At 37.1% G+C, this 27826-nt stretch overlaps 4 protein-coding genes and 1 long non-coding RNA gene across 5 annotated transcripts in view; 3 read left to right on the forward strand and 2 right to left on the reverse strand.

Moving 5' to 3' along the window:
• The window catches only part of LOC116290529 (cilia- and flagella-associated protein 74), a 30290-nt gene extending 27013 nt beyond the window's left edge, over positions 1-3277 (forward strand). Inside the window, exons 43-47 of the mRNA XM_089029950.1 lie at positions 270-394; positions 888-956; positions 1664-1729; positions 2357-2386; positions 2510-3277. Coding sequence (XP_088886076.1) covers positions 270-394; positions 888-956; positions 1664-1729; positions 2357-2386; positions 2510-2644 — 425 coding nt within the window. The 3' untranslated portion in view covers positions 2645-3277. The remainder of the gene's footprint in view (positions 1-269; positions 395-887; positions 957-1663; positions 1730-2356; positions 2387-2509) is intronic.
• LOC116306537 (uncharacterized) lies at positions 844-14001 on the reverse strand. Its single transcript, XR_004198297.2, has 2 exons — positions 13379-14001; positions 844-2054 (listed from the first exon to the last, which is right to left on the reverse strand). It is a non-coding gene; the product is annotated as an uncharacterized LOC116306537 (long non-coding RNA).
• LOC148911480 (uncharacterized) lies at positions 3540-6971 on the forward strand. Its single transcript, XM_089029583.1, has one exon. The coding sequence runs from the start codon at positions 3889-3891 to the stop codon at positions 6583-6585; it is 2697 nt and encodes an 898-aa protein (XP_088885709.1). The 5' UTR covers positions 3540-3888; the 3' UTR covers positions 6586-6971.
• On the reverse strand, positions 6617-8756 carry LOC148911481 (uncharacterized). The gene has a single exon (XM_089029584.1). The coding sequence runs from the start codon at positions 8648-8650 to the stop codon at positions 7142-7144; it is 1509 nt and encodes a 502-aa protein (XP_088885710.1). The 5' UTR covers positions 8651-8756; the 3' UTR covers positions 6617-7141.
• An 836-nt stretch (positions 14002-14837) lies between the features above and the next one.
• LOC116306534 (uncharacterized) lies at positions 14838-26420 on the forward strand. Its single transcript, XM_031716615.2, has 4 exons — positions 14838-15673; positions 18109-18481; positions 24189-24368; positions 24732-26420. The coding sequence occupies exons 1-4, from the start codon at positions 15047-15049 to the stop codon at positions 25730-25732; spliced, it is 2181 nt and encodes a 726-aa protein (XP_031572475.2). The 5' UTR covers positions 14838-15046; the 3' UTR covers positions 25733-26420.
• Positions 26421-27826: the final 1406 nt, after the last annotated feature.

The raw sequence follows: 27826 nt of genomic DNA on the forward strand, positions 1-27826 counted from the left end.
CGCAAGAGAACGGAATATTTTATTTTTCGTGCGTTGGCTTGCGCTTCTGCTCATACTTGCGTCGGCTTGCGTCAAAAGTGAGAACCAGGTTTCAAGCATGGTTTTCGTTAAAGGATTTTTCCAACTTGCGGATGCGCTGGTGTACCCGACAGTGTTTCAAACGATCTCAGTCGAAGGAAGGATGCTTTGATTTAATAGCGCATTACGCTACACTCGTCTATAATGCGGGTCAATCCTCGAATATATTTTTATTTGTCTTCATTCTACAGAAGCTAAAGCGACGATGAAGAATGTTTTGTTGACATTCAAAAGCTGCTCGAGTCCCGAGGGATTTGGCATGGCGGAGAGAATCCTTGATATCGGCTGCATAAAATCCAACCTACAGACTAAGAAGGTAAGCATTTAGTTTGGAGTCCCTGTGGTTCTGTGGCCGAGGGGATTGTTACTAGTCTTGCTACACAATATACCCCTTCACAGCTCCCTGCGCCATCTTGAAAGCTAGCCGTTTGACATGTGAATAATTGTCCAAGGTGTTAAATAAGGTCTCTATCATTTCAAGCTCACCATTCGTCTCGCTTCGATGCAAAGGCACGGCTACCTTTCAAGATGGCGCAGGGAACTGTGAAGGGGACTATTACCACATATGTATGTATGTCGAGAGAATTCACATGGGCGCTTAAAGATAGAAAACTTAGAAAATACCTCCTGCTCGCGCAGCCAATCAGAAAGCAAAATCTTTGGGATACCGGACCGGAAAAAAATTTAAATATATATCTTGACATGTGTAGTCATTCCAACGACATTGCAACCCATCCCTCAGTATTTGCTATCAACCACTATAACTTCATTAAATCGTTTCTTATTCTTCTCATTTCAACCTTTACAAGTCATCAGATTTCTATTTCGAGAATCCAAAAGAAGCGAACGAAAAAGGATTTACGTTTGATCCCATGAAGGTAAGCTTTCTTTCCCCCATCCCACTCCCCGAAGGTAATGAAGGCGCCTTGGAAGCGCCGAACACAGAGGCGCCGAGCAGTTCCATCAGCTAGTCCTGTTCGATAGGCCCTTCATCGTAGACCTTTTCTGAGATAGCGAACATGGTGCTTTGATGGTCTAGCTTCGGTACAAACATCTTTTGTTTATCATGCCTTATATGGTGTTGTTTGTACCGAAGCTAGACCACAATGCACCCGGTTTAATCAACGCAGACAAGACCTATTGTCCTCCACTTCACTCTGTTCTCTGCTGTTTTCTTTGCCTCTTCCCATGTGATGCTTGAGTTCTTCATTTCTGCCATGCGTGACATCCTCCAAACCGTGCCATGCTGAATACTTTGGAATGCCAGTTATAGACCGTTTTCTCAAGGTTGCGTGCGCATCCAAATTTAAGAAAGTTGACGGGCCACGATACCAGAGCCGGAGCCTTGTAATGAGAATTATTATACATTTCTATGAGATTTTTCGATAAGAATTCTCCCCTTTAGATTTGGCTTCTCAATTTGACTGAATTTCCCTTTTACGGTTTTGTATCCTGTCAAGATAGGAAGCGCACGCAACCTTGAGAAAACGGTATTACTAAAAGATCCAGCCAATCAGAACGCAGAGTTCTTAATAGTCCATTAGTATGGTTTGTGTAGACTAAATTCAGTATTGCACCGTTACAGGCAGGTGTGGATATCGGAGTAAAGAGATCTGTTTTGTGTAAATGGCAGCCACCGGCAGGACACGACGTAAGTACCTCACCAGCAAGGAATGATGGGATAGCTGGGGACTTTTTAGTCTTTATTTCTCTGGTAGAAGTCTCCATGACAAGTACCTCACCAGCAAGGAATGAATGGATAGCTGGGGACTCTTTAGTCGGTCTTTATTTCTCTGGTAGAAGTCTCCTAGCTCCATGACAAGTACCTCACAAACAAGGAATGATGGGATAGCTGGGGTCTCTAGCCTTTTTTTCTTTGGTAGAAGTCTCCTAGCTCTATGACAAGTACCTCACAAGCAAGGAATGATGGGATAGCTGGGGACTCTTTAGTCTTTTTCTCTTGTAGTAACCTCCAGCTGTAGGTCAGAATAGATATAAGATAGGTCACATGCATTTAAATGTCATTTACTACTTCTACTAGAATCCCTTGCACACTTTATTTTGTTCTGTTCATTAGCATCACTTGTTTTAATATTCTCATGAGGGAATACAAATTTGAATAAGAAAAAAAAATTCGCCAAGCATTTTGGTAGTGGGAGTCAAATGACGACATCGCAGTCGCCATGTTGGATGACATAAACACTTCTCATAAAAAATACACCCCAAATTTTTTCCCGTCTGCAAGACATGGTTAACGGAATATGTTTTCTTATTTCAGCCCAATACGCCAGTCGTATCAAGCACAGTGGTAAGTTATCAAAAACACTGATTTCGGATGATTGTATATCTAATGCACCGACTTCACTCTGTTGGTCTGCGATACCACAGGTATCCCAACCAAATTTGTTAACTTTCGTATTTACTATTGTAGTTGACGATCAAGGCGGACATCACAACACAGTACAAGATTCTACTACAAGGGTTTGTAACAACAATGCCTCAGGTTCCCGTTTTAAATAAGAAAACCGCTGACCAACAGCCTGCGCCGTCAAATGAAGGGAAATAACTCAAAGATGATAATATTTCTTTTGTGGACTCTATCTATATTTTCATAAAAGGAACTGCAAATAGGGAAAACGCAAAGACTTTAGCTGTAGCTGTCGCATCTTGGATTGCCTTAGTACAGCAGGAACTTCATTCATCACTTTTGCGCGTGCTTAAAAAATAGCATTTTCCCATAGCAAAACTTTGCGCAATTTTAACTCTTTCAATGTGAACTCTTTATTAATATTTTTCATACAAGAAAAATATGGAAACCGCAAAGAATTTTGATGTTGTCACAGTTTAGTAGGTACTCAATTCATCGCTTTTGCGCATGTTTTGATATTCATTTTTTCCAGAGCGAAATTTTCCGCAATTTTAGTGAAGATGTTCTCAAGTCAAAAATACAGCTAGATTATCGATTCAATTTCTGGTTTGGAAACCTTGCGCGTGCGCAGTGTAACTAAAAACGAAATAACAATAAACAGGAAGCCATTTTAGTGCCATCCCGTGGGAATGCTATTTACAGAATATCCCCGGTTTTAACACACAAAACTGCGAATTTAATGTTCATTCTTATTTCGCATGCTGCTGTAAATTATAAAACTTGTAATATATATTATATTATTAGGGTTAAAAGCTCAAGTTTCGCTACGAACATTCTTTTCTCTTGTGTGTTTTCAAAATTCGTGAGTTTTAGATTCTTAGTTTTGGTAAGCCGCTTTATTTCATGTAACATTTTCTTGTACAAATCTTTTCTGACAGCAAATATAATTAAAAATTTGTTTGTTCAAAACTGATTTTTAACACTTTTTTCCACATTTGTGAGATTTTTTTTTTTTTTTTTTTTTTTTGCTCTTATTTTTACTAAGACCGTTCCTCGATGCGAAAATGATTCAAAGAGTTAACTAAAAAAAGTAAAGAAAAGTAGAAAATAAATAGTGCTTCGTACAATGAAAATGTTTTGCGAAATGAGCGAGTCTCTTTTGTATCCGGTGAAAAATATCAAATCAGTGGGAAAGTTAAATAGAGAATTTTTCTTTCTTCTTGAGCATAAATTTGGAAAAGTAGTTGGAGTCAACACGGATGCTTTTGTATATGCTTTTGCCATTTCAGGCGAAATATTTAGGGTATCCATGTTGATCAATAGATCGTTTTCACGTGTCGTCATCAATTTCCGGTCGCCATATTGGTGTACCTCGATAGCGTGACTATGCAAAAACATGTGTGTAACAATCATGCCATGACTAGCGAAGTGCTCTGAATAATATGGAATATGTTGCCGGTGAAAAGGAAAAAAAAGAGTTTAGCGAAAATTTATCTTCAATACCTCTATCTGAGTATGCCAAGAAGCTGGAAACTCGAGTGAAACGGCGTTATCTTGATAAAATTTCGTCGATTGGAATCGACCCCGTGTTAGTTGACAGCAACCTTTTTGAGCCGGACTGTTTACCTCCAGTAGAATCTACAGATCTGCTATTTTATCTCGTCCTAGAAACAAGTTTCTACACAAACCAACAGTTTAAAGCTTTTCGTAGTCTGGAAGCTTATAATCAGATGGTCTCCGGATTTATTGCAAGCGTAGAAGGCCACATCATTTCTGACAAGTTTGTTGTTGTCGCGAAGGTGAGACATTCTCAGCGAATGAACGATGCTCTGATCCCAGTATGGATAATCACAGAAAAACAGGGGAACATAATTTCTTGTCACTGTTTAGGTTGTAAAGCTGGTCTTGGTGAGTCGTGTTCTCACGTAGCTAGCGTACTATTTTACCTAGAAGCCTGGACGAAAATAAACGGCAAGTTATCCTGTACCCAAGTAAAGTGCACGTGGATTTTGCCAACCTACGTGAAACAAGTTGATTATGCTAGAGTACGAGATATCAATTTTACTTCTGCACGAAAAATGAAGACGGACTTAGAGAAAAAAATCGATTATCATAACGATATTCCCAGTCAAAGCAAGTCAACACAAGTTTTAGGAACATTAAAGTCTTCTTCAAAAGAATGCAAAGCTCCTACAGAACCGGAAATGGATGCTTTCTACGCGGAAATCAACAAGAGTCAAAACAAGGCCGTGGTTCTAAGCTTGATTTCTCCATACTCAAGTAGCTTTGTGCTGAAAAGCAGATCTGTTCCAACAGTAAATGATCTTTGTAAAAAGGAATACTTAGATCTATCATATCCAGAGCTTATAAAGGTCTGTCAAGGCATAAAGATTGAAATTTCAAAAAATCACATAGAACAAATTGAGAGAGATACCTTAAAACAGTCAAAAGGACATAACTTTTTCAAACACAGAGCTGGAAGAATTGGAGCTTCTCAAAGTAAGGCTGCATGCCACTCAGATCCTGCTTTGCCCTCCCTGTCTCTAATACAATCAATTTGTTACCCAGAGCTAGCCAAGTTTACCACTAAAGCCACTGTTCATGGTTGTAAACATGAGGAAGATGCTATCAAGGCCTATGAACAAATAATGAAAGGGAAGCACACCAATTTCAAGGTTCAGAAGTGTGGTCTGTTTATCAATGAAGCTTATCCATATATACATGCGACACCTGACTTCTTATGTTCTTGCGACTGTTGTGGAGAAGGATGTGGGGAGGTGAAATGCCCTTTTTGCATTGAGGACTGTGACTTTAATAGCTATCTATCAAAGTCATCATGTTGTCTACTAAAAGATAACAATGAAATGTTTACCCTTAAGCATGATCACCAGTATTACTATCAAGTCCAGCAGCAGCTGTTTACTTTACACAAAGATTACTGTGACTTTGTTGTATGTGCATTTGGAGATGATGGGAGTACGACACTTGTCCAGCTGAGAATATTCCCAGACAAAGAACACTGGGAAATTGCATTGCCAAAGCTCACCACTTTTTGGAGAACCTGTGTCTTACCTGAAGTGCTTGGAAAATGGTCCACTAGAAGGCATACTTCAAAAAGAAGTGAGCCAACAGCAAGTGGGGCTATTTGCTTTTGTAGAACTGCCCAAGATAGATCATGTGTCTGTTGTGCCAACCCCATGTGCCCAATCAGTACATTTCATCTTTCATGCTTGGGACTGACAACCACACCCAAAACATGGTACTGCCCAAATTGCAGATTGTTACCTGAATTCAAAAACTCTAAAGGCAAGTCCCAATCAAGCAAGAAAAAAATAGCATCTTCTAAAGCCTTGGCCCTGGATGATATCTGTATATGCAAGAGCAAGGCAAAGAATACAGATAAGCTTATTGAGTGCCATAACCCTGTGTGCAAAAATGGAACATTTTTTCACTTGGCCTGTTTAAGCCTTAAACGTATGCCAAACAATGCTAATTCCACATGGTTATGCCCAGATTGTAAAAAGAATCAAGCACAATCTAATAAGAAAAAAGGAAGTGGAAGTGTCAAGTTTGTCAAACAAATCCAAGGAACCAACAGCAGTGTCAGTGACAAACAAAAGCCACTTGGAAAGCTTACACAGTCAGAGTTTGACCTTATTGCATCTCCAACAGGATGGTTAGACTGTTCTGTGATCCAAGAAGCACATGTACTGCTTATGAAAGTCAACAGCAATGTAAGTGGTTTCCAAAGACCAACCCTTGGTCCTGTCAGACAGTTCAGTGTTGTTACTGGTGATTTCATTCAGATAGTGCATTTGAATAACAATCACTGGGCATGCTTAACATCTATTGGCTGTCTTCCTGGGTATGTTAACCTGTTAGACAGCATGACATCACCAATTTCGCAAGAGATAATCGAGCTCACGAAGAATTTGCTTGGTCCAAATTTCAAGAATATCACTCATATACCTGTGCAACAACAGCAAAATGGGAGTGATTGTGGTGTGTTTGCCATTGCATATGCCACATGCCTAGCCTATGGTAAAACTCCAGTTGTGAAGTTCATCATTCCAAGGATGCGGCCACATTTGCTGAGTTGTCTTAAAGCTGGTCATTTGACACTTTTCCCTACCACTTGAACTTCTTGAGGCATTTATTTTGGAATAAAAATTATTGCCTATTTCTTTAATTTCATGAGACATTTATCTCTAAAGGTTTAACTATAAGAGTTAATTATGAAATACAATGACCTAAAAAAGTTAGTGTTCATGCTATTAGAAAATTTCAAAAAAGCATATGTACATGTCATGATACTTAATCATATACAAAGATTTCTAAAGATAGATTGTGTTGGAGTTGCGATGAAAGTGTGCATGCCTAATTCAAACTTTCACATGCCTACATGTATTTCACATTTCCATCACAACTTCAGTGATCCGCCTTAGCTTGACCACATTAGTTTTATCCCACGAAAACATATTGATAAAATTTTCAATAAAACTCAGCCCTCCATACTCAACTGAAACACGCTGTATGTTAACATTTTAAAAAGTATTATGTGTAGTAATGCATCAGGGGTAATAGTAACATTTGCTGCATTAATTTACAGAGAAATGATTGTGAGCCCCAATTCTCATTCAAAACATGTTACATTGTCTAAGAACAATGGCTCACAATGTATTTCTCTGGTTTTAATCAATCAAATGCAACTATTCCAGGGCACAAGTTTACAAGAGCAGCACATACATTAATTATACGGTCAATCATTGGTTTTGAATCTTCGTTGGAATCATTAGGGTTGCACTGAAGGAAATCTATGGGTAGAATGCCAGAAAATATTGTGTACTTTCGCCGAAGAAGTCCAATGACTCTCTCCACATGAATATGTACATTAGCAATGCCACGTGTTTGCTCCACATCAACAGGATCAAGTTGGTCTTTTCCCCTGGTGAACGCAGGGATGGCAAGCTGTGCACGGTGAAACATTAGGCTTTCTTGAATAGTGAAGCCTCTGTCTGCAAGGACTAGATCTCCAGGTACTAGCATCTTCATTAAACCACAGTTCTCTGTCAGGAACTTGTCAGAAGTTCTTCCTCCCCAGGCTTTTGAAACAAAGGAGATACTTCCTTGTGGTGAAATGCCAATGAGTATTTTCACTGTATTGTGGTGCTCATAAGAAGAAAAAGTTTGTGCACGGGCATAAAGGTTTGAAGGTCTGTTAATAAAGACCTCAAAACAGTCAATGATAACAGTGGTTTTGTTACCAAAGGAAAAGTGAAAACTTTGGGGCATGGTACGGTGCAAATCTTCCCTTTCTGGCCAGTGGATTAATGGTTGTAATCTTATATCCAAAGCTACCATCCAGGAAGAAAAAATTCTTGAGACTGTAGATAAAGACACCGAAAATCGATAGCTTAGATCTTGAAATGGCATGTTAAGTTTGAGTTTCATCAGTGTCATGGCAAATTCTTGAAACTGTGTCAGGCTTTGAGTCCTTCGGCTTACGTGTGGTGAAACGTGTTTAAAAACTGTGTTTAATATATCAAAAGAGGGTAATCCAGTGTAGAAGGAGACTTTGTCATCATTATTTTCAAAGTCATAACGGTCAAATGGCTTATTATCGTCCAGCTTAAGAGACTCGAAAAGATATTCAAACTCATCGGTTTGTGTACCTGCTTGGGAGATTTTTGCTTCCTCTGTCTGAGTGGCAGCATCCTTTTGTTCTGAATCATCTTCTTCTGGTGTACAGAAGTCAATATTCAAAACTTCAGTACCTGGTTCATTCAGTTTCTTTCGCTTTGCCAACAGCTCTTCGTCACTAGTGTGTTCAGTGTCAAACGGCAAAGACCTCTTTTGCTCGCGATTTCTCGCTCTCTCGCTTCTCTTTGCCGCTGTTTCCAGATTTGAACGCTGCTTTTTCTTGTGTCCTAATTGAAGAGTTGGAACCCAGTCTATGTTGTATTTATCCCAAGGTTTCGCAGCCCTTCCACTTACGAAGTGTTTGCCACATACTCGATCATTCTCGATAATCGCCTCCGTCAGATCATCTCGGCTTATAGCTGTGATCCACCTCGATCGCCTTTCTTCTGACAAATATTTAGCTTCTTCCCCTTGACTAGTAACGATAGAAGGTACTCTTGCAAAATAAACTCCTTTATCTCTTCCACTTTTCGATGCGCAGCCAACAATCATACATAAAACCATCTTCACACTCAAGACGCTCTTGGTTTGTTTACACTTTTGGTACACCAATATGGCGGCTAGCAACGGTTGTCAAGTGATTTGGTCACGTGCGTGAAAACGATCTATAAGAAAGATTTATTTCTTCATTGTGCAAAGTTGAGCCGGCTATCCAATAAATACAATTGATGGTTTTCACGGCGGCCATGTTGGAGGAACTTAACACAAGAATTGTCAATGAATTTTTTTTTTAATCCTCCAACATGGCCGCCATAACTTGTTATTTAATTCTCTTGGGAATGGTTGAAAACCATCTATAGAGTATTCAAGTGTGACGCCAAAAAAATTTTTTTTTGGCTATAACAATTTTCGATCTCTAATTTCGATAGACAATCGAAAAAGACCTTTGCACACCAAATTTGACGAGAATCGGTCAAATATCAGCTGATATATTGCCATTTGAATACATGATTTTCCCATACAAATCACTGTATCTTGAGCTCCGTTCTAAACGTTTAGACAGCCGGCAGGCGTGACTTGGCAAAGACTTGGAACAACAACTGTTAATAGTTTTTATTCGCTGCTAATGGATGAATGGCTAATTGATTAAGAGCTTTATATCCAGTCAAACCTGCTAAATAAAAGGTGTTCCTGCGAGCAAGTGGTTCCTTGTTCGATTGAAATTGTTTCCCTCTTCATGCAAGGTGTGCTTCCGGAAAACACTTCTTTCTTTCTCTTGGTTTAGAAAGAGATTATGTAATCGCGAGGTCGATGTAACAATGAAAAGCATCTTAATACAATAAATAAATAAGGATGAGAGTAATTCAACTGATAAACTCGTGGTCCTCTGTTAACGTCTCTTAATTAGGGATGGGACCGCCATTAACGCGGTCATCCGAACGACGTAAAGGTCTAATTGCAGATGTAATTCAGTACAAACGGCAACACCTTCTCGTCAGTTCTTTTAAGACCCTTGCTGTTGTTCTGTTCTAGGCTTCAACCACGACCTCCCGCACACGAGTTATCAACTGAGCTAACCGGGTGGCGAGTTAGCTATGAATGAGAATTACAAAAGAAAACAGTGACGTTACATTCGGACAAGAAAAAGTTTGAAAATTATTGATGAACCTAAATAATTATTTTGAATTTGCGATCACAACACAAGGGCTCTATCTATCTACATCCCAACACAATGAATATCCATTGAACTTCATACATTCTTTGATGTTGCCCTAGCTATAACTTGCCAGAAACAAACTATTGTCAACTTTTGCAGTAAATCTCGCGGTTTACCATAAGGCTACTTGGTCTTTTCTCAGTTGTCTTTCTTTTCTCTAGATGAAAATCTAATTTATATTGATCTTCCTAAAAATTGATAAGGTAACTTTGCAGTAAATCAGTGTCAAGGAAAATGTGCTAAAATTAAAATTTCATTGTTCTTGTGAGTCACTGGAAGTCATAATAACTTCCCCACTCGAAAGACGCTGTCGACAAAAACAAGACGATGAAGCCATCTTAAAGTATTTGCGAAGAGGGGGATGGGATTATATGTTGTACACTCGTTGTACCATCTTACGACTTTGATTGTTACCAGAGTTGGAGATGATGAAGCCATTTAGAAACATCTAAAGATTTAAGGCTATTTTGGTCATAAAGAATCGTATATCAGAGAAGAAATATAGAAGGTCAAGATCACTGGATGGGATTGTACGTTGTACACTCGTTGTCCCATCTCGCAGCTTTGATTGTTACCAGAGTTGAAGATGATGAAGCCATTTAGAAACATCTAAAGATATGGCTATTTAAAGCAAGGTGGAATTTGGTCATGAAGAATCGTACATCAGAGAAGAGATATAGAAACTCAAGACTAGTGGATGGGATTGTACGTTGTACACTCGTTGTACTATCTTACAGCTTTGATTGTTACCAGAGTTGAAGACGTTAAAACACTTATTTAGAGAAAAATACTGATGCAATATGTATGATTATCACGAAAAGCACGAAGAATCTCGTACTACCAGAAACTTAAGATCACTTGCATTTTCAGTATCCTAATTTGAAATCTTGATGTCACCTAAATGAAAGCATGTATTTAAAAACATCTTGTATGAATTATTGCTACAGGCAAGAATGAAATATTGGCCATGAAAAATATCTTATATGCCTGAAAAATAAAAGCTAAAAAAACAAGATCACTTAATGTACTTCCATTTTGTACTTGTGGACCATTTTAAAGATTTGATTTGGGGCAAATTTGAAATAGTAAAGCAAGTATTTACACCAAAAATATATATATTACTTAAGGCAAGCTAAATATATGGCCATGAGGAATTCAAAATCACTTGCATATTCTACCTTTGGACCATTTTGGAACTTAAAATGGTAAAACAAGTTTTAGAAACTTCGAAACAAATTATATTTAAGGCAAGCAATAGGCCTTGAGAAATCGCGGCATATTTGGGAAGAAAGAGGAACTCAAAATCACTTGCATTTTCTACTTGTGGCCCATTTTGAAACATATTTCGCTAAAATTTTAAATGGTAAAATATGTATTTAGAAACATCAAGAGAAATTTAGATTAGGACAAGCAAAATGTAAGTTTGAGAAGTAAAGGAAACTTAAGATCACTTGAATGTACTTATACTTTTTACTTGTGTCCCATTTTGAACAAAAGTTTGACTACTGACTTTAGATATAGTTCGTTTACCTGGGACGCGTTCAGTCCTAGAGTCAATACTGCGATATTCGTTACTTCATTTGTGTTGTATCAACACAAGAAAATATATTTAACATCTTTTTTTGTGTGTTACGGCTTTGCGGAGCAAATTATCTTTACAAAAACGAAACTGAGGAAAGAAAGTGTTATTCCAATGTGATTACAACAGCAAGTTAGTCGTTGATACGTTAACCCCGTTCTGACTATGTCATAAACATCACTTTTATAATTTCTGAAGAAAACGACGACTTCCTAAGCTACCGTACTTCCCACACAGCTCCAAAATTGCCACATTCAATTTGATACAAAAAGTCGTAACAAAACAACTTTAATTTTCAAAAATATTTATTGAATTTCGGTGACAGCTTTTAATTTTCAATCTTAGCTAGCTCTATTTGTAATAATTTAATTTTCCTCGCTTCTTGACAATGTTAGAGTGCATACTGCATATATGAAAAAGTTAACAAATTTTTTTACAAATTAGTGCAAAGTTTTGAGGTCTACTAAACCAACTTATTTGTGCAAATTGTTCTTATTTCATTCAACGTGTTTCACGGATAAATGTACGCACTAAATATATTTTTGTGTTGTTCAACTCAAGCACTGATCAGCCGATTTCACTGATTTTTATTTAACTTTTTGTCCAATATTTTCTGAAAAACAACATCAATGTGAGCTTATAATTCACTCGTGTCATAATCAATTTTTAAAATATTTCACTCGTTAAGTCTTAAACCAGTAAGATATATGTAGCACCTAATACTCTTAACGTGCAAGTTTTCAAATTTTATTTGTGTTGCCACAATGATTTTCTTGTTTCTTGATGTAACTTTTTTCGTAAAAACAGATTTGATACCTAAGCCTGCCGTATACGGGACAAAGCCCTTGCTTTGAGATGGGTCAATTCAAAACTCAATAGTAATCTTTATAACGTGGCAAATTTCAAACTAAGACAAGGTACACAAAGAGCTCCTTAAAGTTTAGCCATAAAAAGCAGGTATTTCGAGTGCGTTTAAGTGGAGAAGTCGTGGTTTTCGAGAGGGAAATTGTCTTGACATGAATAAAGCAAATATGGTAGTTTTTCTCGTAAAAAAGCATAGAATATTGTGAAATATTTGTAATGATGATCGTATCAATTCTCCCATTAAATTAGAGATCTATTAGATTACAAAAACGATACATGAAACAGTTCTACTACTTAGAATATATAATAGCTTTAAAACCGATTTAACTATGAGGAAAACTTTAGGCTACTTTCATACGTTTTAGTGAAACAAGTGAAATATGGTATTTTTCCACAGAATAAGTTTTTGCATTCTAAATATCGCGTTCTTCGGACAACACTGTTGGTAAAATAAACTGGTGAAGATAGAGCTTGATCAATCGTGGCTTCATTCGATTGTTTCACAATGATAATAAAAGCTTTGGTAAAAAATCAGAACATTTTAACATGGGGTAAGCTCAGTGGTTAAATCTACCCTTTATTTTAAGCCATTATTGAATTCACTCGGGTTTTTTTAAGCACTTTTTGAAAGCGATGTTAGTGGAACTGCGGTGTTTTCGTGTTCGTGTTTTAAGCACTCGCGATATTCAATCAAACACATGTGAGAACTAACTCCAAAACACTAAAGCTGAAAAACTTCGTTGGGAAGCCTAAAATAAAAGAATTCAAAATTTTTTATATTCTTATTGAAATTTTGTAATTTTCCTGAAACAAACTAGTCTAAGCAATAAAAAAAAAAAAGCTGTCGAAGCAAAACTTTTGAATGTAAACTTTTCAAGAATTCTCAAATTGCTCACCTCCATTGAACAAAACTTTAAAAATGGCGAGATATATTTATTCCAAATCTTAAAAAAAGAAGATATTTGCTAACTTATTTATTTAAAAGTTTAAGGTGATAATTTTATATGTTTTCTTTTAAATAATTATTAATAATCGGCGGGCTTCCTGTGTTATTAACCGGTCTCCGAGTGTTCGTATAGAAGCATTGTCTTAACGTATTATTGTTTGTCACAAGCCGTGTTAATTACATTACCTTGGATTTGTTGAGTAAATTGAGTTGTCCTTCGAAGCTGTGTGTTCAGTTTTCTTGTGAAATCCATGAAGTTTTCTAATCGTTTTTGACCCAGATCGAGCCAGGCAGGTTTTTCAATGGATGTTCGTAGAGCGTTTCACTGAAGGCCGTCGCGTGAAGCTGAGCGCTTTGCGGAATCCCTGCCGAGTCAAATCACGTTCCTAACCTAAGCCAGCTCGTGGCTTACCATCAACTGCACATTATGATAATTCCCTAAATTTCATCCAGCCTATTGAACATCTTGGTTGAGATTGACTAAATGAAGTTTTTAATTCAATCCACGGTGAGCTGAATGTTCGTAACACGTCAAACTGAACAGTTTTTTTTTCTTGTGGTATTGCATTTTGATATGAGAGCGTTGTAATCTGGTCCGCCCTCCCAACTAAATCGTACCTTAGGGCATTGGAAAATTAAATACACTCTTATTATGGAAAATTAGGTGCACTTGAATGACCTTGAACTAGTTTGTTCGAAGCAAGACAAAGGGAATAATACGTAATATGCACAACAAATTTTAAATGCTAGGCAGGAGTCGTCCAACGTCCCCCCTGTGGAGTCTAATTCAGCCATGCCCTTGAATGACCTTGAACATTCTATCAAAACAAGCTTCATCACTCGCCACTTGGTTGAACAGGTTACTAAGAGACTGGGGACTAGAGGTCTCGGCGGGAAGCGTGGGAAGCAATGACGTCATAGCTGTCTGTGTCGACCTTCGCAAACAATGGTGAAAGTATCTTGGTACGTGTCTATGAATTTTTAATCCCTAGCAAAGGTCGTGTATTCATGGACACATTTTACAAGTTTTGCATATCTTCAATCTATCGGGTTTTTATTTCCTTCCCGCCAAACCCTGATCTAGCCTAGATATACTCCAGTGCGACAAAGTCTATCTAAGATTATTATAATACTTTCAGACTAGTACACCTAAACAGACGGCTTTTGCTTGACAACTCCAAGTTTATTCAAATGAGGTTAGAAAAGAGCTTAACGAGTTCCTCTTGGCTTTACTTTCGAGCCATGATTTAATAAACTCCTAAGAAAAAGATGCTTAAATATATAATTTTCCCGATATTTGAGGCTATATTTTATCCATCTATTTTATAAGACTGATCTGTTTGCTTCCAAGAATATGTTACAGTTAAATGATAAAAATAAATTGGAAACGGAATTTTAGCCAAATTTTGAGTTATGCAGAAGGTCAGATCACACAATAATAAAAAATCAGCGACGTCGCTATGAATATTATTTTCGGCACTTCAATTCTTTTTAGTGACAGACATTTTGACAAGAAAATAATCAAACTCCGTAATCTTGAGGATTTCAATGACATGTGCTAGTCAAAGCTTATTGGTTGAGCTGATCATTCATGTTTGTAGGCTAGCCAATGAGGTGAGCTAGCGACCTGGATTGTATTATTCGTTTATTCGCCTGCGACAGTGACGGACCGATTGACGGAACCCAACTTGTACAGTTCACCACATGCGTCCGTAAGTCGAGCACGGACGGTTGGTAAGAGCGCGAAATTTCTTCATTACTTCATCATATACCGGCTTGTGTACTTCATAAAATATCAATCATTCGCGAGCTGTTGTTTTACTATGTTCGAAGTTTTTATTTTCCTCGCTGGATATGTCTAAGACGAACTTGGCGGATACAAACGATTCTAGTGGAAACGCAAACTCGCACACGGAGAGTGAAAGCGTTTCAGTCGGCAACGGAGAAAGGAACTCATACGGAACCGAACGCGACGCTTCATTTCAAGAGAAAGAAATTTTAACTATCTCCACAATGCCTTCAGTTATTCCTTCAAACTCTCCAATTCCTCCTAGGAGTGATCAACCTATAGTTCATTCGGAACCCGTGTTTAAAATCGAGCCGGGTACAGAAACCTTGCCTCTTGCAATAGCGCAAAATAATGATAGCGGAGGTCATCATTTCAGCCAAGATACTTGCAATCCTATTATACACGAAGGGTTCATCGGCGAGGAACCGCTAGAAATTCAATGCGGAGAAAATTCAGCCTTGCTTTACATCTCAAAACTATGCCAGGGAAGCAAAGGACCTTGCATCTTATTTAATAACGAGTGGTTGACACCAAACGAACTGCAGTATATCAGTGGAAGAGAGACTGCTAAAGACTGGAAAAGAAGTATTAGATATAAAGGCAAGTCTTTGAAGAGTCTTATAGCTCGTGGATTAATCAAAGTGCATCCTCCAATTTGTGACTGCCTTGGATGTAGAATATCATCACCAGTGGTGAGTCATTACACTTTATTTCTACTAACTTTAGAATATAAACTTTCCCTACTCTCTATCATTTAAGTCCACTTACATCCGCACTGTTTTTAAACGTCTACAAAACTTAACCCTACATCTAAACCTTTATTACTAACAACACAGAAAAAAATGTTAAAATCCGTCTCTTTCTCCTCAGACAAATCATTATTTTTACCTATCTAAAAAATTTTTTAGTCCAATATTATCGTTAACTTTGGTGCTACACACGTAAATGATACCAGTTTTATCCTTCAAATGTAGTTTCTAAGCCGTATTTTGTCGTATATTTACTTTTTCCTTGATTATCTTAGTGGTTTTCTAATGTCTCTGTGAGCGAATTTTTTGTCCGTCATCTAAAAGGCAAATCTGATAGACATCTCCGAAACAAACCGTCAACTTTCCATTTCTTTCAAAACCACATCGTGATAATCTGTTATATTTTTATCTCTATTTTCAATATTATTCTTAAAGTCTTGGAGCATAAGAAGAAAAATTAGGGAAATTTCTTTTTTCCTTTCACTCTTTATATGTATATGTATATATTTTTCTTTTTTTCTACTGGTGCTATAATAATGAACTGGCACAATACTCGATGACGGAAAGGCGGTCTTGAAGGTGACAACGTGACACTAAAATGCAAACACCAGTTATCCGAGTGTTCTTATAGTTCGAGCGGCAACCACAACTTCGCGTTGCAGTTTTGCCGTTCGCAGCTGTTACTGTTGTTCATTTTTGCGCTCTTTTCCCGAGTTATTTCTTGGTGTAATTAAAGCTGACATTTATAAATCTGTTTTTTGCGTGATAGAAGTTCTGAATTACATAATCTTTCTGATTATACAGTGATTGACACCTTTGTATTGAACAAAACAATACTGCCACCACAATAGATTCAATTTACTGGTGATCAATCGGCTGGCGTTGCCATGGAAACTAATGCGCTAATTCTAGACCAGTCTACCGTCAGAATACGTGCGGTAAATCATGTACACGCCTGATTGCGCGCGCATGATCCGTAGCGCTTCCTTTCGTCTGGTCTCATTCAAAAACTTTGTTATCTTTCAGCGAAACCTATAAATATCACGGGCAATATATTCCTTACTTGAGATTTGAAGAATACATTTTTCATCTCACATTAAAAAGCCGTTTTTGATTGCAAATTGCTCATTTTTCAAAGCAGAGAAAAGAAGTGATAAAAATCATGATATCTAGAGACTAAGTGCTAAGATTTTAAAGCACCTAAATATCTGTAAATGCTGTCTCGATATAGACCTTTGGCTTTGATTATATATATTTTTAAATCACAGATGCTATTTTTTGGAACAAAAAATGAAGTCGTGATGAGCGCATTTTTTAGACTCAAACAGAGGAAAACTACCTTAAATACTAAGATTATACGATTCATTGAAAAAAAATCTCCGTGTTAAGAGCGACTTGGTGGTCTGACCATCTGGTTGGTTTAGTAATTTGGATGTTGGCGGGTACGGCAGCTTAAAGAGCACGTACGACCATCGCTTCCCTAATCCATAGAAAGAATCCAAACACTTAATCCACCCATTCAATTGATTTAAACTAAACAGACTCCAGTGCGATTTTGTGGCGGGTTTTCTTGACACTGACGAGAGGCATTGGGACTAAAATATTCCAATAAGATGGTTCGATTTCTCGTTGAAGCTTACAATACTTGGTTATCGACGAGGTCAGAAGTCAAGAATATTGATCGTACTAAGGAGGTCCTTGAGCCATTCAGGCACAAATAGCATCACGTATGAAATTTTTTCAGAGCCACATCCGATAGGAACGTCCCAAGCTTGATGTTATTACTCTCGACCTTCGTCAAACCTGGTTCTCAATAAAAAAAACTCGCTCAAAATCAGCCAGAAAATTAAGTCTTAGCTTTACACCCTTGTACCTTATGAAAAAGATTGTAGGAAAAAAACTTAGAAAGTTTAATTCAAAGTGCCACAAAGTAAGACAACAGACGAACAACCAACAGAATTAGCAACAACAGAATTAGCTTCGTTAGTCATAGAATCCGCCTTCTATGTTGTTAACGCTTCCACAATTGCAATTAAACTCATTTATTTCTAACCACATTTAGACACACAACTTTCTTAAACACTCCAACAAGCCAACCTAATACTAACACATTGACGCTTGTCACGAAACACGTTTTACATAACTGAAGAAAGAGATGCTATGTCTTTATCATCCCGCCCTCCACTTGACCGTCGTATGTCAGTGACTTTAACAATCACGTCCAATCCACCATTAGCTAAGATTTAAGAGACTTAAATAGCTATTCTCTAGGTTACAAGAATCGTAGCAATAGAATTTTTGCTCGTTTCTTTCCACCACCATCATTTTGAGTTATATATTCTGATTTATATTATGCTTCTTTGTATTCTTTTGATTAGAATCGAGGTCGTTTGGCGAGCAAATGTGGTGTCGCACCCCCCTCCCCGAGAAGTCGTAAGCGAGACGTTTCCAAGTCGCTGTCGTGTTGGAGCCACGAGGAACTCGAGGGAGCGACCCCTCACAGACATTATTCGACGTCAGATCTCGACGGATTTTCTCGACATACCGCTGTTAATGGGTTAACGTTCAAGGAATCTAGAGACTCTAGTTCCTCCGCGACTTCAGAATGTTCCGAGGGACAAGATGAGAACCCGTTTTCACCAGTCACAAAGCGGCCAAGAAGCAACTCGCCTGAACTAACTTTCGAAGACAGAGCAAAGCTTCCTCACAAGCGAAGAGCCAGCGATTCATCTATAGCATTCATTCAAAAAGGTAGGAAAATCTTTAATTTCATAATTCTCAAAACACGTTCCACGACCAAAAACTGACGAGAACTCTTTCCTCGCCAAGCCAAGCAAACTGCCAAAATGCAAATCCATTAAGTGAAAAATATAAAAATATCAACATCAGTAAAAATAAAAAAAACATTTCTATGGAAAAAAATTTTGTTTACATCGCCTAAGCAAACAAGTTTTAGTTTACGTGTATTAGAAAAGTTGTACACAACTTATCGATGCTTCTAAAAATAAATTGCCGTTCACAACAACCTAAATTTTTAATGCAAAAATTTTCCTTCTTTTGTTGCATGACGACGCTTTTCTGTTTCGCATTCCAGTAGCCTGACTTCTAAATCTCGACTTCCAAAGCAAGAAATTTCCCAGCTGTCGCTTTCAAGAGTTACCCTTACTCTTACTTAAATCACGAAGCTCAAAAATAAGCCTAGGGCTTTCTTTTCTTTTCTAGACTTAGCTAGAGTATTCAAATTCGAATCGATCAATGTCAGCTTGTTGTAAGTTAAGCTAGGTGTAAATATCTCTCGTTTTCTATTCGAGTGCCAAAAATGCTCTCAAACAAGATTAAATAGTACAACCATCTAAACTTAGGTCTTTTCTCTATTTTTCATCTCTTTGTTTTTTACACACTAAAAATTTGTACATCCTCTAGAAAATACAATTGTGTTGTATAACTTTGGTCCTCGAAGGATTTTTTAGTTTTTTTAATGGAAATTTTCGGGAATATTTACGAAAAGACAGACGCAAATCTCTTAATCTTTTAACAAGTTTATAGATCATGTTCAGTACTCGTCGAGGATAATATGCATATGGCTATGGAATCTGTAGAAGTCGTTAAATACATGTCAAGAACACTAGTATTTCTTCGTTTTTCACGAAGTCAATTTTAGTCAGTGGCACCTAAACATTGTACACCTACGGGGGAAATACTGTTTGTATTTTAAATCCTATTTTTTCTCCTTTTCCTTCTCGTTCTCACTCTTCTCCTCCTTCTCGCTCTTTTGTTTTTCCTCTTTCTTCTTCCTCCAAAATTTATTCTTCATCTTTCTTCCTCCTTTTAGTCCTTCCTCTTAATTGTTACTGTTTGTATGTTCAATTCTTTTCCTTCTCGCTCTTTTTTTCCTCTTTCTTCTTCCTCTTCCACTTTCTTCTTCTTCCTCTTAGTCCTTCCTCTTAATTGTTATTGTTTGTATTGTCAATCCTATTTTATTCTCTTTTTCTTTTCCTTCTCGTTCTCACTCTTCTCCTCCTCCTTCTCGCTCTTTTGTTTTTCCTCTTTCTTCTTCCTCCAAAATTTTCCTTCATCTTTCTTCTTCCTCTTAGTCCTCCCTCTTAATTGTTACTGTTTGTATGTTCAATTCTTTTCCTTTTCCTTCTCGTTCTCACTCTTCTCCCTCCTTCTCGCTCTTTTGTTTTTCCTCTTTGTTCTTCCTCCAAAATTTCTTGTTCATCTTTCTTCTTCCTTTTAGTCCTTCCTCTTAGTTGTTACTGTTTGTATTTTCAATCCTATTTTCTTTTTCTTTTCCTTCTCGTTCTCACTCTTCTCTTCCTTCTTCTTCCTCTTGTTTTTTCTCTAAGTCCTCTTTCCTCATTGTCCTTCCTCTAAGTCCTTCCTCTTAATTATTCACTATTTTATCCCAAACAACCCTCTAATGTACCCTCAAACCATGGAACTCAAAACAACTGGTTAACTACTCGAGTAACACAACCAAAACCTGTAAAAGATTACTCTCTGTACGTGCATGTAAGAACTCAAAACATCTTCCGAGTGACGAGACATTGTGGAGTTAGTGGAGCCTTTCCGAAACTCTCAGACATGAAAACTTGTGTCATTGGTCATGGTGTTGGGCAAGTAGCGTGAGAACTTCGTACAGCAGATTTAAAACACGGTCATCCCTTTTAGTCTCTAGGACATTGGCACGATAGTGAAATGTCTAATTACTTTTGCTTCAAAACTCGCTTTAAAAAATGAATATTGTCATTTGGTCGTTCAAAAAAATTTAGGCTTTCCAAATCAAATCATTTTTCTTCCAATTGTCTGGCTATTTTTCTCAATCTTTCAGCTTTTTCGCTTAGAATCCCACTAAATAATTATGATTCATAGCTACATGTATTTCGCCTCAAAGACCTCAAAAAGTTATCCATTTAACTACTTTCTTTTCCACTCCCACTTCCCTCCCATCGTGGATAGATCATTGTTAAAAGCGATTACATCCAAAATATTTTGTGAATTCAAAAAAATTTCCTTTCTTTTCTCAGTTTTCCAACAATTCCTAAAACAATCCGAATTGTTTTCCGAAAAAAATATGCTTGAAGAAACCAAATCAAATCATTAATTTCTAAGACGTAAGAAAAATCATTTGTATGTCTGGTAATTTGGGTGCTTTCACACGAAGCTGGTGTTTTGTTTGGCTTTTGATAAATATTTTAAATCTAACAAATCATTTACAGATATTACAAGTCGAAAACACTCAATCAAGGTTCTCTAACGTAATACCTAATGGGGCGTTGTTTTAGTGTTAGTTAAACCTTGAAGCCAGTATTTATTTTTATTTTTTTATAGCCAGTATGTAGGACAGTGGGGATGACTTCGCTTGAGTATTTTCTTTCGTGATTTACTTATGGTTTTAATATTTTTCCTTTAATCTTAATTTCATTCTATTCAATCTATCCTTCCTTTTCTCTTCTTCTTCTCCATCGATCCATCCATATATCCATCCATCCATCCATCCATCCATCCATCCATCCATCCATTCTTTCATTCCCTTCCATTCTTCAAAAACCTATCTAATATAATCCCAGCTTATCGTTCCCTTCAACAATGTAAAGCAGTAACTCCGGCGTCTTTCCTACCATAATTTTCAGATGAGCTTTCAGATATAGCATTCAATTATGTCTAGTTATCGGATAACATATATATTTGTGTGTTTTAAGAACCCCAGCGGAAACCTACTTTGCGATATTGATAAGTATACGTTTCATAAGTCAATATTGGCCCAAACGACGTCTTGAAAAGAGTCGTCAGTAGTTCTCCGCCCACTGTTGGAATAAACTCTAAACCCGATAAGAGATTATAGGCTGCGACGCTATCGACAGTTCTAAGTAAAATCGAGTGAAAACTCCTAAAAGAGCTCGGCCTTGATTTTAGAATCGTTTCCGGAACCCCTTTCAGTGCTTGTGGAATTTCCTAAAGTCGTCAATCATTTTGAGCTCAGAACACTAAAATGGCTTCTATGGATTCCATTAACGTATTGAAAAATGTCCTTGAATCAAGTCGTCTGTGATGGAAAAAAATCTCAGTTAAAACCTCTTAATCCTAATCTTTTCTAATCTGTTTTTAAGCCATCTAAGCGGATTATTGTTATACTTTTTTTTTTTTTTTTTTTTTTTTTTTTTTTTTTTTGTACAGCTAGAAATTAAATTTTCTTTGTTTTTGGTGTAAACTTGAGATTTTCGACTCAGCAAATAGAATAGAAAAGTCAGTCGATATATATTTTTTAGAATGGAAGTGATTTTAAAGCTTACGAAAGTCACACAGTGGAAATATTTCTATTAAATAACGAAGAAAAAAGAAAAAAAAAGTAAAATATTTTGATTCGTAAAATATGTCCAAAACTAACTTTGAACCAAGATTTTTCATGTAAAAACCTTTTCTTTCTCGCCGAGCTTTTCACGAGTAACTCCTCTAGCAATTTTTACCAAACGATTCAATTTAGTTGAAAATAACAATTTAGACAGAGTCTTGAAGTAGTTTTACCCACAAATCATAAAAGAAAAGTTTTGAAGAGCTTTTAAGCCTTCTTAAAACTTGTATCATTTCCTCCTTAAAAAAAGCGTAAAGTCTTATGCAGTGCACGACATTTTAATTAAACTCTTACTCTCAGAAAATACGTTTTAGTAGCCGGCATAGCACAGAGCTTTCTAAGTAACAGCAATTACAATACCTGGGTTGTTAGTGCTTAAAATTGACAAATTACTACTTAGGACGAAGGGATTTAACATGGCAGTCGCGACTGAAAAATAAATCGACTCTTTTGATGTTCAAACGCTGTACTTTTGAACAGACAGTTTGTGTTTAAATTCTTAAGCAAAGTTAAACAACCAGAAACAAACTCTTATAGTTAGAACCTCATTTGAAGTCAAAGGTTTCGAAATCTAAGATTTTTAATGTTAACTTAATGTGGCTAAAGACTTCGAGCTCGTGTCCGTGCAAAGTGGTAGTCGTTAAAAGCTTTCAAGAAGGCTTTTTGTTTTACGCTGATATACAATACCGACAGACCACTCTACTCTAAAAATCTTAGTCATCCTTGACTAAATGATCTTCTACGAGTAATAAATCACTGTAACATAGAACCAATACTGAGTTTAAGCCACTCTCTTGTTTTTATCATTACTTAGATTTGTATAATTATAGTTAAAAGTAAAGTCATTCTTTCGCTACCAAACACTAACTCCAAACCGTAGTTTTTAAAAATATTGGTCAACAAGAACAGAACGCGCTCTTATTTTCTTATCTCTACTCTATATTATTCCGCACTAGATTTATGACTATTTATGACATGGTTCGATCTTTGTATAGTGTGAAGGTTGGCCTCGAACTTAGAATAGAAACGTGTTCTATTTTCTAGATCTTGTCGTGTGTAGTGCGATTCTATCTTAAATTTACCCCTATCGCAAATGTCCCTCTTTCTAGAATTTCTATAACTTAAAGAAATCGGTCTCTTTTATTCCTATTTTCACAAACTAGATGTATATCTTTTTGTGTGTGTGTGTTTGTTTGTGTGTGTGGTTTTCGTTTCTTGTAGTCGTTAGGGCGATTCTGCTGGATGCATTACGAATGGACAAACTTAGACAACTTTTCCTTTAAAAATTCTTGCATTAACTTCCACACTTGCACTTTTTAGCATTTTTCTAGTTTTTCTAGCTTTTTTGAAGTCAGTATTTGTAGTTACTTTTCCAGATTTATGAGTTTATTTTTATGAATATATGTATTTATATTTAAAAAATTCATAGCATTTTCTTTCTTGGCCTCCATGTAAACTGATGCTTCGCATTTATTGAGTTTTACCAATAAAGTCTTTATTATTATCATTATTATTATTATTATTATTATTATTATTATTATTACCTTTGTTTATTTAGACTTTCAGTATGGGTAATACTCAGTTACAAGAATAAAGCGGAACTTTTATAGTTCTAGACTATATCATTATTATATTATTATTATTATTATTATTATTATTATTGTATTATTTCAAAACGCGAGGAATAAATTACTCAAGATATATTACGCAAGAGTCGTCATCAACCTCAACATGTGACGTATGTACCCGCAATCAGACAGGTTCAATCCACCGCATTTCGTGTCTTGCTTGGACAAGTAGTTTAAATCTCCGATTGAGTAATATCTATCTACATGTTTTTTCACGATGGCTATGATTTTTTCGGGAACGATTTACCTTGGCGTAAAGAAGTCTTGTTTGATGTCCGCTGTAAGCTCATTTTTAAGACTTAAGCAAATCTTATTTCCAAGTGGGAATTTTCCCCACAAAGGAAATCTTAGTTGAATTTTCCATTACTATAAGTTGCCTTTGTTATTTAATACTTTGTTCCAGCAAATTGTGCACTTTCAGTTTTATTTTGTGGTGTATATATACTAATAATATAATGTCTTTAATCGTCTTCAGCAGGGGAATCTATACACTATGACAGATCTGGACTTTCCATGCATCGTGTCGTACATTTAAATGAATTAAAGGATTCCAATCCCGAAGAAAACCAGGAAAACAAAGCCGATTCTTTGAACTCCGAAGAATCAAGAGCCAGTGCTGCTAAAGCAAGAAGTGCATTTCGAACAGTTAACCAAGGTATGGGATGTCAAGATTTCTAGTTTTGATTACTGGCTGTGTCTTAGCTCGATAACAGAGTTATCCAAGCGTACGTGTCCTCAACACAAATAGGGGCGAAAGTGCGAAGGTCAAGAATAGGCGAGGAACACTTGAATCTGTCTTATCTAGTGACGCAAGGGAAAATGAGTTCCCGGATGTATCCAGTGCAAACAAAAGCCGACAAAAAAGACAACCTTTTTTCATGTTGTTTTATATCAAAATTTATCACTCAAACAAATAGCACTTCAGAAACATTAAGTCAAGGGTTGGCGATTCAATACGTACTTTACGCACAACTCCAAATGATTGAACATTTATTTTACCGCTTGTTTTTTACTCTAGACGTAGTGACGTCCATGACTCTAGCAGACGCCACCGAAGGTATTCAAAGAGAAATGGCGATAAGAGCCGCCAAGATTAAACAAAAGCCGCAGAGTCAGGGGGGTGCGCCAACTCAGTTCCTCCCCCCTCAGTACACCAACGGACCTGGAATCGTCAGTCCGACTCACACCTCACCGCGACTAGTACCAGACCCTCTACTATTCACTAACCCGCACGGTACAAATATTTATCATCATGCATTTCGAGGCGCTGGTTACCATGGTGTTCCACCGCTGTCTCGTAATCTGATGCAGTATAGGTTACTGTCCCCACCCGGGACGGGTAACTCACCGCAGAATTCCCTCGCGGGGCTTTCGCTTCAGAACCAACTCATTATGCAGGATCTTGCAGTAATGTCTGCAGTTGGAGGGAAAGGACATTTAATTGAGAAGAAACAAAATTCACCGGAAGAGAACGGTATTTCGCACAAAAGACGACGCTCTTCCAACGATTATTCTGATAACGAGCGAACTAACAATGCGTCGGTGTTTTCCGACGACGAAAGAAGTTCCCCACGAAAAGAGAACGAACAGTCGAATCATGACCGAACAAACTACGTTAGTGTTATTCACAAAAGTCCCGCTAATTCTCCGCTCACTGTTGAAAGCGCAGAGAGGAAGAGCTCATATAGCTCCAAAACTCATAATGATATTTTGCGTCAAATCAGACCTCACAGACTCATTCCTAAACTGCGCTTACACCTGGATGACGACATTATTCACTGGAGTGTTGACCAGGTTGCGGAGTTTATTTCGTCGTTGACCGGCTCGCCAGAGATCGTCTTGGAATTTAAAGAACAGTGTATCGATGGACAATCGCTTATTCTTCTCAAGGAAGAGCATTTGTTGAACAGATTAGGAATCAAGCTCGGGCCTGCGCTAAAGATTCTCGCACACATAGAGAAAATACTTGAGAAATTATCCAGGGATGAAACTCCTCCCGACAGCTGTGATTCCAGCTGAAAATCCAGTCAGAAGACCTCCCGACCAAACTCTAATTTCTCACTACAAATTTCTAAGTTTGTTTTTATTAATCGAATAGGAGAATCCAGCGTTTCATCACAAAATGTTTCGTTCTGTTTGTGTTATCGTGGATTTACAAGAGGCTGGTCTTTTCTAAATGATTCAGTTGTTGTTATAGCAACGGTCGTTATAAATCTTTATTATGTAAATAAGTTATAATAAACGTTATCAGTTGTGGTGGCGTTTAGCCAATCAACACACGTTTAAAATGATATACCACGCCCATACTGCTAATGTTCACAGTCGCACGAAACAATATTCTGCAGTTCGTTTTTGATATATCACATTAAATAACTTAGAAATATCGTAAAAAGAAGCGAATCTTTCGTACGAGTGAGGGAAACCATTTCAATGCCACAGCAGTGGAAGCCTTTTCAATGTCGAAGCAGCGGAAGCCATTTCAGTGTCACAGAAGTAGAAGCCCATTCCAATGTCACATCAGTGGAAGCCATTTCAATGCCACAGCAGTGGAAGCCATTTCAATGCGCAGCATGCCAACGAGTACATTAATATTTTGCAAATGCGCGCTGGTGTGGCTCATTTTGCGTTCGAGAAATACCTCTGTATTATAACTACAGATAGAAAGAGTGTGAAAATATAAAATAAAATAAAGCAACACTAAAAGTGATCTTATTATTTGTTTTTCTTTGGGTAAAACGTCGATCAGGCTTTTAAATCAAGAATAAAACGCCCTTTGGTCCATTCAGATTATAGTTTTGACTTCAAAGTCGATATTATTTACTTTGGGCGTATTTTTTGCTATAGAAATCCCAAAACATGCCATGCCTTTGAATTTTTTTTTTTTCTTTCTTTGATTGAAACTGTCGGCGCTTAAGAAAGAAAATTATCTGTATTCTATAGCTAAAATTAAAGATATTTTATTCCAAGGTTTTTAAATGGAAAAAATACCGATTGATAGAAAAGATTTGAGTGCAGCCTCGCACAAACGATTTGCATACCCGTACAATATATATAGATCTATTGCAGGATATTTTTTTTCGAAGACTTAGAACTTACAAATATAAGAAGCATCAATTTAAAAGCACTCTAGAAACAACCTAGTTTTTCTCGCTGTAGCCAAAATGCCTACTATCCCAAGTGTATATCTTTCGCACCACAAGATACGGTGAAAAAAGTTTAAATAAAACTTTAGTGTAAATAATATTATACAGAAAATTTGAAATACAAGGAATTTCGTTTCGAAAATAATGCTTGCTGTTTGATGGTGTTTTAAGCACCTGAGCCGCAAGCAAACGATATTGCTAAAAAAATCTTTTAAATCAATGCTTTCTTAAAGCATTTGATAACAAAGTTCAATCTACAAACGTAGAACCCTAGAATATTCCAACTAAATTTAATAATGGCGACATTTTTTATCTCATATTGTGGCAGACTTTGTGAATTCAGAAACAAATACATTCTATGCTAGAAGTCGGAAATGTTTTTCTTGAAAAAGTCGGCTTTGTTTACTGCATTGGACGTGATTATTTGAGTGCTTGACTTTCAATCTGAAACACAAACTATTTATATCTTAAATACACCATTTTGAGCCTCTTAGGACACTTGGACTCGGCATTACATGTGAGTAGAATTTGTTAGATCTCTTCCTTGATTTGAGAAGTTTTCTACGGTTTTCTCCCCTCCGCCAACCCCAACACGCTAAATTCTTAAATTTACCATGCCCTGACTTACATCAGCCCAAAAGTTGTTTCAGCAATCTGTGAGTTAGCCATGCCCTGACTTAGATCAGCCCAGACGTTGTTTCAGGGTTCAATCTGTGAGTTAGCCGTGCCCTGACTTAGATCAGCCTAGAAAATGTTTTAGGGTTCAATCTGTGAGTTAGCCATGCCCTGACTTAGATCAGCCCAGAGGTTGTTTCAGGGTTCTATCTGTGAGTTAGCCGTGCCCTGACTTAGATCAGCCCAGAGGTTGTTTCAGGGTTCTATCTGTGAGTTAGCCATGCCGTGACTTAGATCAGCCCAGAGGTTGTTTCAGGGTTTGATCTGTGAGTAAGCCATGCCCTGACTTAGATCA

Source organism: Actinia tenebrosa, unplaced genomic scaffold (genome assembly GCF_029948245.1).
Source record: "Actinia tenebrosa isolate PJP-AT-01 unplaced genomic scaffold, QUT_ActTen_1.0 PGA_scaffold14__42_contigs__length_11649687, whole genome shotgun sequence".
Taxonomy (NCBI): domain Eukaryota; kingdom Metazoa; phylum Cnidaria; class Anthozoa; order Actiniaria; family Actiniidae; genus Actinia; species Actinia tenebrosa.